Genomic DNA, 15,316 nt, shown 5'->3' on the forward strand with positions numbered 1-15,316 from the left:
GCTACTTGCATTCTTTTTTCTGAGTTAAGCTGCTGAAGCTTAACTGTTCATCCCATTTTGCAGATGCCAAAGGCAGGAGTAGCTTTCCTATTTCACAAGGAAAGCTTTATCTGTAACCATTTCATGGACTGTGAATTAGTGCATTAGGGTGCTGCTGTCTTGAAAGTGCTGAAAGCCAAGTTCTCAAATATTTTTGGTACGCTGAAGGTGATGCCAACTGTTCTCACAACTGTATATGAGTTTAGAGGTCTTCTAAAAAGGAGCATTTCTACCTTTCTAAGAACTTGGCACCTCCCTTACGTCCTCCTGGATGGAAAGAATATTCTGTATGACCATAAAGGCATTCTAGCAGTGGTGTTGAAACCAAGAATGAGGATGAACATCCTAAGACAACAGGTCTTCTCTTAACATCCTCTTAAATTATCAGCATGACTTTGGCTTTCTGCTATTGGTACTATACTCAATCCCCAGGATGTATCTATATTCCTACTATAAGCATTAATTACACACATACACTTCTGACTGAAAAGGAGTAAACAAGTGAAACAGTAGGTTGTCTGAATATAAAATTTATGTAGAAAAATTGTAATAAGACGCAGCCTTCTCGTAAGTTCTTGCAATTGTCTTCAGTCACCTGAACGATGTTGGACAAAAGTCACTTCCCAATGAACTTAGGTGGCCGTTTCTCTATGAAAGCTGCCATCCCTTCCTCCCGGTCTCTCGTAGGGATATTCTGTATACAAAAGACAGAAACACCAATTAATACTAGATGTCCTAATTGCCACCATCCTTGGGTGGGTGGGGGGGTATAGAAACATATCCCTTCACTCTTTCCTTTATGAAGTAACAGATGTAGAGTGCTCAGGCTGCTGATCCCATCACATCTATTTTTCCAATCAATATCATAGTGGTGTGTACATGTATTACACATTACAGCTCTCAACTGATGAATCCTGAGCAGCCTTATTAGATGCTCTGAGTGTACAGCTGTTTGTAGAGGGACGCTAGAAACAATGCTCTCAGGTAAGAACTGAGGAAAGTCAAACATTCCAAGGAAGTTTCTGAGTGCAGTTCCACCTTTTGGAGCCAAATCATAGAAGCATTTGACTCTTCTCACTGATCTTCAGAATGAGAAGTGTTTCACAGCTGAGCACTTTAATATGCATAAAGTGAACACTTAGGTGGGGGAAAGCAAGGTTTAATTAAAGGCTTGCTTACCTGGGCATAACACATTCTTTCAATAGCCATACCGGAGGCAATATCCACCTGGAAAGAGAGAAATCTTAATTGCATGTGAGAAAAGAGCGCACCTAGAATAATAGCAATTTTGTAAGATGCAAGCTTAACAATAGAGCACTATCATGACAGACTTGATGAAGTGACTGAAAGGTATCAGTCTTCACCATTATGTTAAAATGAGCAACTGCACTTTAAACAGCAAGGGTCGTGGGCCTTAAAGACTAACATAGTAAAACCTTTTTGTGGACTAGGAACCCCTTCATCAGATAGAAGCATTTGTTGAAGCTGCTGTCACAACAGGTCCTTTAGTCTTTAAGGTACTAAAAGACAGACTAATAAGGTTACCTCTCTGGACCCTACTTTATATGTACCCAATATAATCCAGTCTTTGCTTAAACAAACCAAATCTCTGCCTCACTGTTGCTTGTATTGCTGTCCACCTGTTTTTACAGGCAATATTTAATTGGGTGGAAGTGAAGAAATGACAGGCCTGAGGAAAAGCATAGGAGGGAGAAGGAAGGAGCCACAGGCAAACAGCTTCTAATGAGTTATGCTACAAATGAGTTATGCCACTCTAGAAGCAACTTTTGGCGGGGTTCTGCTAGTTTAATAATGAACTGTAACAAAGATGGTTATAAAAAGCCTACTTTACCTCACTTCCTTTGTTTATAGCCACTTTTCCCATTTTCACAGCTATGGGAGCCTTTAAAGAGAATATATATATATATATGTATTTATATATATAATTTCCAAAGTATACCAAGCATACAATGAGTCTCTTGGTATCATTAAAGATGGGGATAGTTATCACTATACAGAAAGTATGCACAATGTTCTCCAAATATCTATTTGTATCAGTTTTTAAATGAAGAGCAAACTAGCTTAATTTTACAGAAAGGCAGAAACCAAATAATTCTAACCTCACTTACTTTGCAACAGATTCAATGTATTATATAAAGCAACTTTGACATTACTTGGCCAATGCAAAGATATACTGACCCGAGGAACAATCTCTTCAGCCAAAGCCAGCGCTCTTTGGTAAGCTGCATCCCCTTCCTCATTCTGTGGCACTACATGATTAACTAAACCTATTGAGAACGCCTCTTGACCATCAATCTGTCTGCCAGTAAAAATTAGTTCTTTAGCACGGCTTAGTCCAATACAGCGTGGTAGGCGCTGGGTTCCACCTAAACAGGAAAAAACACCAAATCCACAGCATACTTTTAAAAGGATGCACATCTTTATGGTTTCCATGCTTAAACTATGAAGTTGTACCTTGGTTTTCAAACACCTTAGTTCTCGAACATTTTGACTCCCGAACGCCACAAACCTGGAAATCAGTGTTCCAATTTTCGAACATTTTTGGAAGTCGAATGGACTTCTGGAATGGATTCTGTTTGAGAACCAAGGTATGACTGTACTGTTATAGTTCAGAGATGGGGAAGCTGCGGCTCTCTAGATGTAGTTGGACTCGCATTATCCCTGTCCTGGGACTGGTAGGAGTTGGGAATCCAACCACAGCTTGAGGGAATGTTTGTTTGTTTTAAGTAAGTGAAAAATGAGATTGTGGAAAAGCTATTAAGTTCTGCCTCAGAGACAGAATTTCCACAATGTACGGTAATATGGTAAGATCTTCGAATTTCCTCTCTCTATAGTGTCTAAATGTTGTAGCATTCTAAAATAGCTGGGATTTAGTTTACATTTCAGGAAATATTTGTAGCTACAGATGAAAAATTACTAGGAGGAGATGCGGCATTCCTTTGCTGGGATGAACAGTTAACCAGCGAAGTAACTGAGATGTCAGGCTGCCAGTCTTTAAAATTATATTGCTCTCTCACCTAAGGTCAAAATGGTAAGTATAGAAGCATTTCTGTTTTAAAACTGGAGACGGGAGTATTCACATATCCAATTTCTTTTTTAAAAAAAGGAAAAACAAAGATGAAATATTGCTTAAATAACTGGCAGAACTAGGGAGGGGTTTTGGGACTGCTGGGATGTTTTATAATAATAATATAATAATAATTTATTATTTATACCGCGCCCATCTGCCTGGGTTTCCCCAGCCACTCTGGGCGGCTTCCAACAAAGTATTAAAATACAATGGTCTGTTAAACATTAAAAGCTTCCCTGAACAGGGCTGCCTTCAGATGTCTTCTAAAAGTCTGGTAGTTGTTCTTCTCTTTGACATCTGGTGGGAGGGCGTTCCACAGGGTGGGTGCCACAACCAAGAAGGCCCTCTGCCTGGTTCCCTGTAACTTGGCTTCTCGCAGTGAGGGAACTGCCAGAAGGCCTTTGGCGCTGGACCTTAGCTTAATTATAGCATTATTACCTGACAATAGGACACATAATTAATGTAAAAGCAGCAAAAAAAAAGTGGATGAAGCTACCTGCACCAGGAAAGAGTCCTCTTGTTGTTTCAATCAAGCCCATCTTAGCCGACGATGCTGATTTATAACAAGAACACAACAAGGGGAGAAGCTACATTAGCACATAGTACAGGGTCAACGTGCTTTAAAGCACTAAATGTTATCACTTGGAATTTTAGCACAAGGGAATACCTCCAATTGCCAAATTTAAGTGTCATTGCAGTGAGAGCAGAAGACCCCGGTTGTGCTGGTGGACTCACCTGCCACGCGGAGATCACAAGCTAGTGCCAGTTCCAAGCCCCCACCCAACGCATGGCCTTCTATGGCAGCAATGGTGGGCATTGGCAGAGCAGCTGTAAAAATTAAATAGCAGGACATTCAGTGCAGCACCATTTACAGTAGTTGGTAAATCTATCCAAGATAGCATAGTGATGAATGGGGATACTTAATATGAATTAGGCCTTTATTTTTTAAAAGTTAGTTTAGCCTACACAAACAGGGGTGTTTCATTAAATGTTTGTCTTTGAAGCAGTTCTCGGCAACATTTGGGAATTTCAGACAGAAGAAAGAAGTGACTCCATATGAATTCAAATCTAACACCCTGATCTCAAATACTTGGAAGCAATGCTTCATTTAAATGAATGCAACATTGTTCTAGATGTGTTTAGGCTTGAAGAGAGTTCAGTCCTGCAGCCTGCTGCTTCACCAGCATAGGGGACATGCTGTGTAAGCAAGCCCCATGCGTAAACTGTTGGCGGGTAGGCGGGACCACTTACCTATCAGTCACCTGACATGATGGCAAATGACTGACAAGTGAGTGGTCCCTCCTACCTGTCAAAGTCAGGCCCTGAAGGTGAAGGTAAAGGTAAAGGTACCCCTGACCGTTAGGTCCAGTCACGAACGACTCTGGGGTTGCGGCGCTCATCTCGCTTTATTGGCCGAGGGAGCCGGCGTACAGCTTCCGGGTCATGTGGCCAGCATAACTAAGCCGCTTCTGGCGAACCAGAGCAGCGCACGGAAACACCGTTTACCTTCCCGCCAGAGCGGTACCTATTTATCTACTTGCACTTTGACATGCTTTCGAACTGCTAGGTGGGCAGGAGCAGGGACCGAGCAACAGGAGCTCACCCCGTGGTGGGGATTCGAACCTCTGATCGGTAATCCCTAGGCTCTCTTGTTTAGACCACAGCGCCACCCGCGTCCCTTTGATCTGGCCTACTGAGTCAAAAAGATTCCCCACCCCTGTTAAAAAGACAATCACATGCAAAGGAGTTCACGATAAGGTACTTACCAATGCCATTCATTAAGCTTCTGAGCCTCTGAACAAAATGGTCAGTTTCTGTATTGCTCATCTTAGCACGCTCTTTTAAGTCAGCACCTGAATTTACAACAGCAGAAGGCAGTTGGGGGGATAGAGAAAGGAAACACAATGGGTTCAACAGCAGTGCTTCAATGCACTAGTAACTGCCCTGTAAACTACAATACAGCTCAATCCCTTGTAGAGGCAAACATACGGTACCTAATTCTGTGTAGGATTAGGTTGTGATAGTGACAACTTGCAATTTGGTTTCAGGAAGCCTTGTTAGCTTTGGCAGTCTATTAATCAATTTTAACAGCATAATGCATACATGTTCCATTCTCCTCCTACATAATTGATATACCCTAATAGAAAACTCAAATGCCCAGTGTCAATTACATATATTAATTGCTATCATGTTTGTCCTATATTTCACAAGGTTCAAACGATCTCAGCACAGTGTAGAAATCAAGATGTTCTGGAATTTAAAGTTTGCACCGCTGCTGGTAATAGAATGCCAGGAACATGAATGAGGATGAGATATGATGAGAAAAGAAGTAAAACTACCCCCCCCCAAAAGAAACCCTATCTTTATACCTAGTAGTAAGAATAATTCAGCTTTTAGGTTTAGAGGCAGCAATTTCTGTAATCACAAGGATACACAAGACACAACAAATACATATTAAATCCAGTGGGGGAAAACATATGATTGGTGGGCTATAATTGCTTTAAATCTATTTATTGTCCTTATTCATATATATATATATATATATATATATATGCCTCTGATTTTCTTAAATCAGAGAATGCCTCTACCCACCTGCACAAAAAACGCCTTTCACATTGCTCTTAATTATCACCACGCGAATACTCTCATCAAAATGGAGAACTTCAAGGGTTTCAAACAGCTGAGGGGGAGAGAGTGGTGCAACATCAGATTTCAATTAATAAAAAATTCTACCAGTTCATTTGATTTATTACGTGACCATTGCTGAGCACTGAACTGAAAAAATAAAATTGAAAGTACACACAAGCACGTTAAGCGGATCAAATATTCAGCATGCTGATAGACTGGCTTGTATCCAAATAAGTTTTACTCAGACTCAAGACTCACTGACATTAATGGACCTAAGTTAGTCTGTGTGCCTATTCTGAGTAGGAATAGCATTGGATACAACCCATTGTTTTGCTATTGTACTTATAAGCATTTCCATGCAAAGTATGTAAATATGAGACTCTATCTTGCACATGCAGGTTGCAAACCTATCTATATCAAGGATGGAAAAGCTAGTCCTCCAGGCATAGGCGCCAACTCCTAGGGGCTGAGGTTCCTTTGCTCTCCCCCCCCAATGATGGGCATTGCCATTCAAATGGTGTGCATGTACCGCGTCTTGTGATTATGTGGGGCAGGGCTTACCCAATATTTTATTCAAGTTAGCACTACTGCAGGGATCACTGGACGACAGCTCCCATACCCAATTATTGTGTATGCTATCACTGTTATTCACACCTATCTGGGAGTAATCCCTATTTAATTCAATGGGACTTACTTCTTATTAGATATGTATAGGACTGTGCTGTTTGTCTCCACTTCAAAAACTCTAGGTTCTACGAGGGTCTAAGAAGCTACTAAGTTACCTGGGACCTCAATACAAATACAAATATCATCTGTACGATGGAAGACAATCTTCACTCACCTCATCCACGAACACTTTCCCCAGTGAATTTCTGGCATGTGGTCTGTTCATCAGAATTTCTGCAATACCTGTACTCCAAAATAAAATAAAGAACTCTCTTCCATTTATTGTTTAGAGGTAGTTCCATTTCTTATTGTTGATTTTAAACGTTTAAGCCACTTTTCAGCCAGAGCTTTCAAGGCAGCTTGCAATACTCCAGGGTGTGTGGAATGCAAATGAGAGGGACACAAACCCAGTGACCAAGGCGAAGCTTAGCCCAGAGACAGACCCAGTGGCCTTGCAGATGTTCTCGGAGCCACAACTTTTACCATCCTTGACCTTGGGCCGTTCTGGCTAGGGCTAATGGGAGTTACAGCATAGCATAGGAGCACAGCAAGCTGCATATGCTGAAATGGACCATTAGGCCTATCTAACTCAGTACTGTCTACTCTGGCTGCCTGCAGCTCTCAGTGTTTTAGGCAGGAGTCTCTCCCAGCCCTTTCTGGAGATGCAGGGGGATTGAACCCTGCCCTTTCTGCACGCAAGACAGATGCTCTGCCACTGAAGTACATCTGAAAAGGCCTCAGGTTCCCCATCCCTGCTGTGTTTAGTGCAGCTTTTGCCACCCAGGTGCCAGGGAGTTGTAGTCCAAAACAACTGGAGATCAACAGGCGCAGCCTTCCCAAATGAATCTCTCATCTATTCCTGAAATGGGTTAGGTGGCTCCTTCAAGCTGCAACGCGCCCAATGGTGCCTTTCATGCACGGCTAATCTTTGTTTACTGGGAGGGTGTTGCCCATGAACAACGCTTGTGATTGGAGGACGGCAGCATAATTGACGGGGCTTCCCAGGTTTTGATAGAAGAATACAGTTGCTCTCTCTTCAGAGATGTTTAAGGAATCTTTGCAGGAGTTTTAATTTGTTCCAGCCTACTTTACTGCGGAGTTAACCTCTGTCTTTTATAATTACAGTTGCAAACTTTTTAGTGATGATTTTCTTGCTTTATCTTTTTTTTTGGTAACGCTCTCTGAGGTTCAAGCGGCATATAAATTTTATGAAATCCATCCATCCACCTTCCACAGAGTTAACCTCTGTCTTTTATAATTACAGTTGCAAACTTTTTAGTGATGATTTTCTTGCTTTAGCTTTTTTTTTTGGTAACGCTATCTGAGGTTCAAGCGGCATATAAATTTTATGAAATCCATCCATCCACCTCGCTGCAATCCTGTGCCTACTTACCTCGGAATATAAGCCCCGTGGAACTCAGCGGGACTTATTTCCGAGTTAACAAGCAAACATGCCAAGGGCTGGACGGTACGGGAGGTTACCTCGTCCCTTGCAACAACTTGCAGGAGTAGCTACGACGCCCCCCCCCCCCCGTCGTCTGCGAAGCTCCCGTTTATTGCAGAGCCGCCCTGGGCCTCCCTAACTGGGCCCGGACACCCTCAGGAAGCTGCTGGGCTCCACTCACCGGCTCCAGCTTCTCCGTGCACTTCGAGCAGGATCTCCTTTTTCCTCCCGGCAGACGCGGCTCTCCTGGGGATCTTGCCCCCTTCCCCGGGGGGCTGGGCGGGAAGCGTCCGCAGCAAGGCGGCTGCTCTGCCCAAGCGGAGCATCGCGATTCTATTTTTTTTATTCGTTCTTGGAAGTCTGAAAGGAGCGGCGGCGGCGGATCGATTTCAGGCAGCGCTCGCTCACTTCCTTGCAGCTGGAGCTGAGGACGAGTGGCAAGGCGCCGCCTCCTTGCCTGCTAACTGTTAAGTTTGGGAGTCGAACCAAGGAAACAGCGTCTCTCTCTGCTATGCCGTGGCTTAAACGGGTGCAAGTTGACAGGGCAATGCTAACTCCGGCTCCTCAGAAGCAAACCCTACTGAATTCAGTGGGGCTTACTCCCAGGCAGGTGGGGAAAACTATGGAATTGAACCTTCAAGAACCAACTTTTCTTTCCAAAGTTTTTGGCTTAGGATTTTCAAATCACCACCTTTGCAAAAACAACCTTCACAGAAGCTTAACCAGTAGGTTGGAGGGCAGGATTCCTGAGTTTGCAGGAGGTTGGACTAAATGACCCGCGGGGCCCTTCCGGCTCTACAGTCTATGGTTCTTCTCAAGGCCGGATTAGGTTTGATGAGGCTCTAAACTACTGAATGTAATGGGGCCCTTTATATGTCCAGCTGTCAACAACAAAGTGTCGCTGTTTTTTGTGTTGAATATATGCTATATGGGAAATTATGGACCTAATAGGTATCGAAAGCCATGCAACCAGTCCATGCAGAATGTAGGCACCCTGTATATAGAAATGAGCAAACCAGTGATATTTTAGGGAACAGGCTAGCAGGCGGGGCCCATTACTTACATCAGGAAACACAACACAAAGCACTGTTGCTGTATGTAGGTTTTATTTTATTTGTTTTTTATCTTATATTTTGGAAATGTACATCCAGTTTTTTCACCCTTTAAATTTTTGAGGGCCCCCAGTAGAGCGGGCCCTAAGGTATAGCTTGTTTAGCTTATACGTAAATCCGGCACTGGTTCTTCTAGGTGTACAGTGGTACCTCGGGTTACATACGCTTCAGGTTACAGACTCCGCTAACCCAGATATAGTACCTCGGGTTAAGAACTTTGCTTCAGGATGAGAACAGAAATGGCGCAGCGGCAGCAGGAGGCCCCATTAGCTAAAGTGGTGCTTCAGGTTAAGAACAGTTTCAGGTTAAGAACGGACCTCCAGAACGAATTAAGTTCTTTACCTGAGGTACCACTGTATATGCAACCACTAAATTTCATCTTTCGTCCTGCACGATTGGTGCTTGTCGATTCATTAGAGACACTGTTGCTTTAAGAGCGCGGGGGGCGGAGCGATACTCTCAACGCGGCCCCGCCCCTGCCGTCGACCTTTGGCTGGAACCTCCCCCCTTCCAGTCCAACAACCCGTGCGCGAGTGCCAGGGAGGAGAAAGAGGACTCGCGCTCGTCTTGTGGTGGTCGTCGGGCTTGCAGTTGGGGGCGCAGGGCGATCCTGAGCAACGGCCATGGCTCCGTCCCGGCTAGGAAGGAGGGTGTTTGTGGTGGGAGTCGGCATGACTAAGGTACTGGATGGGTTGCTCTGTTGAGAAAGGAGTGCGTGGAGGGGGATGAGAGCGCTTAGAGTTGCTCCCCTTTTCAGGCTGCACCTCATTTCCATCCCTCCCAAGGAAGCGCGTGGTCTGCATGGCTTCCAACCCCCTGTTTTAGCCTTGCAATAACCCTGCAAGATAGGTTGGGTCGGCCCCGCACGGGACCCCCCCCCCCCGCAATACTAGCCACCAGCCCCTTTGATAGCTGTGTGGCTGGAAGAAATTCAACCGGTCGAGTCTTCCCAGCGCTGCCACCCCTGTGTTGGGGAAGACTAATTAAAAGGGGGGAATATTATGACAGTGTGAGTGACAATTTCCCCCTTGCTTTCAGTAGGAAACCAGAAGGTTCACTGGGGGAAAGAGAATGCTGTGAATGTTAATTGTCAAGGCAATTAAATAAATTGCCTTGCCGACAAATGCAAGCCGACAAACAAAGCAAGGAAAGGCTCATTGGAGGGAATGGGTATAGGTATAGGCTCTGTTGACAGGGGGCAAGGGGAAATTATGGGGAACAATAGTCAGGGTCCCCAAAAGACTGGAATGTGTATATGACAGTTGCTTATACTAAATTAACCAAATTCCTACATGGCTTTTGCCACAGGTACAGTGCCTGATAGCCAACTAAAGCATACTAAAGCATACCCATTGTAACCCACAGAAATAAACTGACTCTGTTTTTTTTAGTGGGTGTGCTCTGAATATGGCTAACATTAGGGATTGCCCAATATCTGGAATGAGACATAAAACATCTATGTCTCTTTGTCACTGACTTTTAGTAAAGTCTGAGATATTTCTAATTTTATATTGCTGCTTTATTGTCTGACTTGATTGTTTTCAATGCTATTTCCATGTGGGGGTTGGGTGTGGGTGTATATGCATGCAGGTCGGTGGGTATATATTATTTGTGTGACTTTGTTACTGTAGCTGCCTTGATGCAAAAGTGGGGGGGGGGGTGAATGATAGAATTACCGTAACTGCAACAATAAATAAATAAATAAATAAATAAATAAATAAATACCACTTCAGAAAGTTTTTATTAGAAGATTAATATGGAAGAGACTAGAGCAGGCTTCCTCAACGTCGACCCTCCAGATGTTTTTGGCCTACAACTCCCATGATCCCTAGCTAGCAAGACCAGTGGTCAGGGATGATGGGAATTGTAGTCTCAAAACATCTGGAGGGCTGAGGTTGAGGAAGCCTGGACTAGAGACTGGGTCTGAAGGGCCCCTTCCACATGAACGGGCGAAGTTTCTGTTCACAGGCATAATATTTAGCTCCAGACCTCTCTCCTTTGCTCTAAGCATTCGTATGATTCCTCATTCTAAATCTTACCTATTGGTCTGGCATATGTCAGGCTAGCATATAAAAAACGAGGAATGTCACAACCTCTTGGAAGATAAGTTGATAGCTTACGCAATAGCTGAGCAAGGACCTTTGGGACTGTTAGCTACTTGTGGCACAGACCTGCATTCTTGTTACGTTATAAAGTGCCAGGTATTTTAATGGCATTACCACTAGTGCATCAAAAGATAAACAAAAATGCTATAGCTTAACAGAGAGATCCTGTCTTTCTTCTAGCACCATGATTTTTTTCTTTAGCAAAGCTTCAGGAATTTTTAACATATAATTTGTTTGCACCACTATATATTGCTGAATTTGTGTAATGGCAAGTGGCAATATTAAAATATGATAAGATCTGAAAAGGCATTTACCATGCGCATGTGTAGTGTGTACTTCCTAGGCCTTTCACTCTGCAGAATTTGTGTGATTAGAAGTTATATGAGTACGAATGTGAAGAAAATAGACTTGCTTTTTTTTAATTAAAAAAAATGCTTTTCTTTCTAACAGTTTGAAAAGCCTGGGTCTCGTGAAAATTTTGATTATCCCGACATGGCTAAAGAAGCAGGTTGGTTCATCATAATGGGGTCTGGCTCACAACTTATACTGCAGTGGGGGGAAGGGGGGCAGTGTCCTAGAGAAAACTGAGCACTTTGAGGGGTCTGGAGAAGGCATGGCTCAGCAGCTGTGCCAGTACATTGCAATGCTGCTGTGAGAGCAGTTGCAACAGCCCTTGGCAAGGAGCCATAGGCCTAGGAAGCCCTATTGCTTGGCCAATTGTTGCTACCAGTTAGGGAGTTTTGCCAGGTGTGTTTGGGTGTTGTCAGGGTTTGCAGCGTAGGATAACATCAGGGAGGTGGAGAGGATTGCCCTGGCTAGAGTAGCATAAATGTTTATGTAAAACAATCTGTTTTTTAACTTACTTGAAAACTCACTTTAAGTGTGCACTGGTGTCTGCAATGATGAACCCATCATTAGAGTATTGGTGGGGAACCTCCCCCCCCCCCAGCCCCGTGAGAGCTAATTAGGCTTGCTAGGCCTCTGTTGTTGTTAATTTATATACTGCCCTTCACAGAACAGATTGCAACATAAAAAAATACAAATTTGGTCTGCTAAACTGTTTTGGCCAAGCCACACCCAGTTGCCCTACACTTTATATCAGGTGTAGAGCAGGTAAAGCTGTGACTAGGCCAGAAGGGGGTTTGCAAGCACCACTGGTCAGCTGATCAATGGCGCCTGCAAAGCCCTACATATGACACTTTGCAAGCGCCGACAGAGAGCTGATTACTGTGGCTTGCATAGAGTTTGCAGTGCTTTGCAAGGCCCAACAATCAGTTGACCGTCAGGGTTTGCATATCACTATTTACTCTAATGATTAGACCAGAGCTTTCCAAACTTTTCATGTTGATGACACGCTTTTTAGACATGCATCGCAACACAGTAGTTCAGTTTTGCTAGCAAACCGGAGGTTAAACTAACCCCTTTCAAGCCCAGGGAGTTGTTGAGGGAATGTTCACACCACATATAGCAGCCGACACACTAACGTGCCGCGACACAGTTTGGAAAGCTCTGGATTAGACTATAATTTCGGATTTGTTTAATAAATAAATTCATTTCTTTCAAGAAAAGAAGCCCTACAAGACTTGAGCACTGCAGTGTGAAAGTCCAAGGGCTGATTATAATCTGCTGCTCTGTGGGGAAACCCCTGCAAGCACATCCCAGCTATCTGCGAATGTGCATACAATAATAAGTGACCTGAAGTTACACAGGTGCAGCTGCCTATCATTGGCAGTGATTTGTGTAATTCCAACCTGAAGCGTATGTAACCCGAGGTACCACTGTACACCTAACTCCAATGACTTGGTAAACCTATGAATGTGTCCCTTGAGGCAGTTGGGGCTATTTCAAAGAACATCAGGTACTGTATCTTGCCTGAACTGGCCTAAGTCTTGTAAAATGTAATCCGTTTAGGAGTACAGAAGTGTACTTGCAATCCATTTGCTTTTCAAACGTACCTCTTGAAATGGAGTCCATCAGTGTTTTGATTTGTTATTTAAATACCCACTGAAAGATTTAGTAACTTTTTTTTTTCAAATGTTCAGGTCAGAAGGCTCTTGCTGATGCAGGTGTCCCTTATTCTTCTGTGGAGCAGGCATGTGTGGGCTATGTTTATGGTAAGTAATGCTACTGTTAAGACCTCAATGCTTCGCTTCCTGGGCTTCATCTGCCACTCTTAATGTCTGCTTGTTAACCTAATGCATCACCGAGGCAGCAGTTTTTCTGTTCTGTCATTAACTGCTAGCTGTGGCATTTAAACTGCTCTGAGATTGGATGGCGGGGACAGGATTTGACAAATTTATATTGGCATTTCTTAGTGTCTTGTGTCTTGTATGGTTGTAGGGGTAAGATGAATCTCTTATTCTAGTTTTTTCAACTTCAGTGTCTGGTGATAAAATAGGAAAGGCTAGACTCTTAGTTTTAAATGGCATAAAATACGTGGAAATCAATTTAACCCTATACCTTTTGATTTGTAACTGCATAGGCAGCTGATTATGAAAAGCTTGCCTGAGAAAATATACTTGCTTATGGGCTCTTGAACACCAAATGGATGTACAGTATTGTTAAATATTAAAAACAGAATGGGTGGCCCTCTAGGGTTTTAGTCTGGAGTCTTCTCAGCCTTACCTGGAGATACCTAGGATTGAATTTTCCTGTCATAGTGCTAAGAAGTTTGGAGTACTTTAACAGTTCCAGAAGGAGGATAGAGAATGCAATGCTCCTCTGGCCAGTTGTGTGATTCTGCATCTTCTTTTTCATTATAAAGGTGATTCAACCTGTGGTCAGCGAGCCATTTATCATAGTTTGGGGCTAACGGGTATTCCTATTATGAATGTGAACAACAACTGCTCTACTGGATCAACTGCTTTGTTCATGGCCAGACAATTGGTCCAGGGAGGTGAGTTCTGTTTTAGTTCCTACTGCAAATGCATATGGGCTTATAGTTATCAGTTCCATCACTATAGAAAATTTAAAAGCCAGCTGTTAGCATGCTGTGGAATATTTTCAGCCAAATGTTTGAAAAGCTTGGCTGCAGGTCCAGGCCTCCTGCCTGGATTCAAGTGTATAATATGAAATTATGGGTTTTGTTTTGTTTTGTTTTAAAAAATAACATCTACAGTGTAAAGTATTCAATAACTTGTATTTAAGGTATGGCTAACTGTGTCCTGGCTCTTGGATTTGAGAAGATGGCAAGAGGGTCCCTTTCATCTCAAGTAAGTATTGAAGCAATTTTAATGCATTGAAACCAAAGTCAATTTTGCCTGGCATATTTGGGAAACAGATAGGATCATTCCAACTCTCCTTATTTAAATACATCATTTGCAAAATGAAGAAGAAGAAAGCCGTGTATGTAATGATGTACCACCTACACAAGGCATTTACATAAAAAACATTTACTAGGAAATTAAGAGGTTTCTCAATATCCATTTCCTTTTGGCACTGGGCAAACTCACTGTAGCAGAAGGAATACAGGATTTTCTCTGCTCTTGAAACTGACTGTAACTTTCACTGCACCATTTACAACTGTGAATGCTGTAGGTCCTGCTGAGTGGTGCTTTTGTGCCACAAGGGCAGAATAGATTTTTAAAATAAAATAAGTAAATATTGTAAGCTGCTCCCCTGAGTAGCTTTTTTGTACTTGTAAAGTGCCATACTTCATGAAGGAACTTGACAGTCATGTCATAACTACTACAGTGGTACCTCTGGTTACAGACGCTTCAGGTGACAGACTCCTCTAACCCAGAAATAGTACCTTGGGTAAAGAACTTTGCTTCAGGATGAGAACAGAAATCATGCGGCAGCACGGTGGCAGCGGGAGGCCCCATTAGCTAAAGTGGTGCTTCAGGTTAAGAACAGTTTCAGGTTAAGAATGGACTTCCAGAATGAATTAAGTTCTTAACCTGAGATACCACTGTATTTAGAAACACATTTACAAAGAGCATAACAAAATATTGCATACAGTATTGCATGTATTGCATACATAAAGTATTGCTTAACGGCAAGATGGAACATGGGTTTGTGTGTAGTAATTCTTACTATTCTAATGTTCCTTCCTATAGCATTGCCCAATCTCAGAGCCTTCTCACCGATTCCTTCAGCTTTCTTCTCATTCTCTAACAACCCTTATATTCAAAGCCACAGCTTCCCACCCCCGTCAAACGCGTGTGATATCTACTGTTTCCACAAAGCACATAGTTAAACAAAGGAATTTGCTCCACAGGAGGTAGTGCTG

General features: G+C 43.0%; 2 protein-coding genes across 2 annotated transcripts in view; one reads left to right on the plus strand and one right to left on the minus strand.

The window, feature by feature from the left end:
- Positions 1-553: 553 nt before the first annotated feature.
- Positions 554-8,624, minus strand: ECHDC2 (enoyl-CoA hydratase domain containing 2). The gene is made up of 10 exons (XM_083448217.1): positions 8,050-8,624; positions 6,600-6,667; positions 5,723-5,810; positions 4,897-4,983; positions 3,866-3,958; positions 3,627-3,683; positions 2,239-2,426; positions 1,892-1,942; positions 1,219-1,266; positions 554-733 (listed from the first exon to the last, which is right to left on the minus strand). The coding sequence occupies exons 1-10, from the start codon at positions 8,192-8,194 to the stop codon at positions 656-658; spliced, it is 903 nt and encodes a 300-aa protein (XP_083304343.1). The 5' UTR covers positions 8,195-8,624; the 3' UTR covers positions 554-655.
- Positions 8,625-9,466: 842 nt separating this feature from the next.
- SCP2 (sterol carrier protein 2) overlaps positions 9,467-15,316 on the plus strand; it is a 28,549-nt gene continuing 22,699 nt past the window's right edge. The window contains exons 1-5 of the mRNA XM_083448143.1: positions 9,467-9,660; positions 11,536-11,593; positions 13,128-13,199; positions 13,850-13,981; positions 14,233-14,297. Coding sequence (XP_083304269.1) covers positions 9,604-9,660; positions 11,536-11,593; positions 13,128-13,199; positions 13,850-13,981; positions 14,233-14,297 — 384 coding nt within the window. The 5' untranslated portion in view covers positions 9,467-9,603. The remainder of the gene's footprint in view (positions 9,661-11,535; positions 11,594-13,127; positions 13,200-13,849; positions 13,982-14,232; positions 14,298-15,316) is intronic.

Source organism: Podarcis tiliguerta, assembly GCF_965153285.1.
Source record: "Podarcis tiliguerta genome assembly, chromosome: 6".
Classification (NCBI taxonomy): domain Eukaryota; kingdom Metazoa; phylum Chordata; class Lepidosauria; order Squamata; family Lacertidae; genus Podarcis; species Podarcis tiliguerta.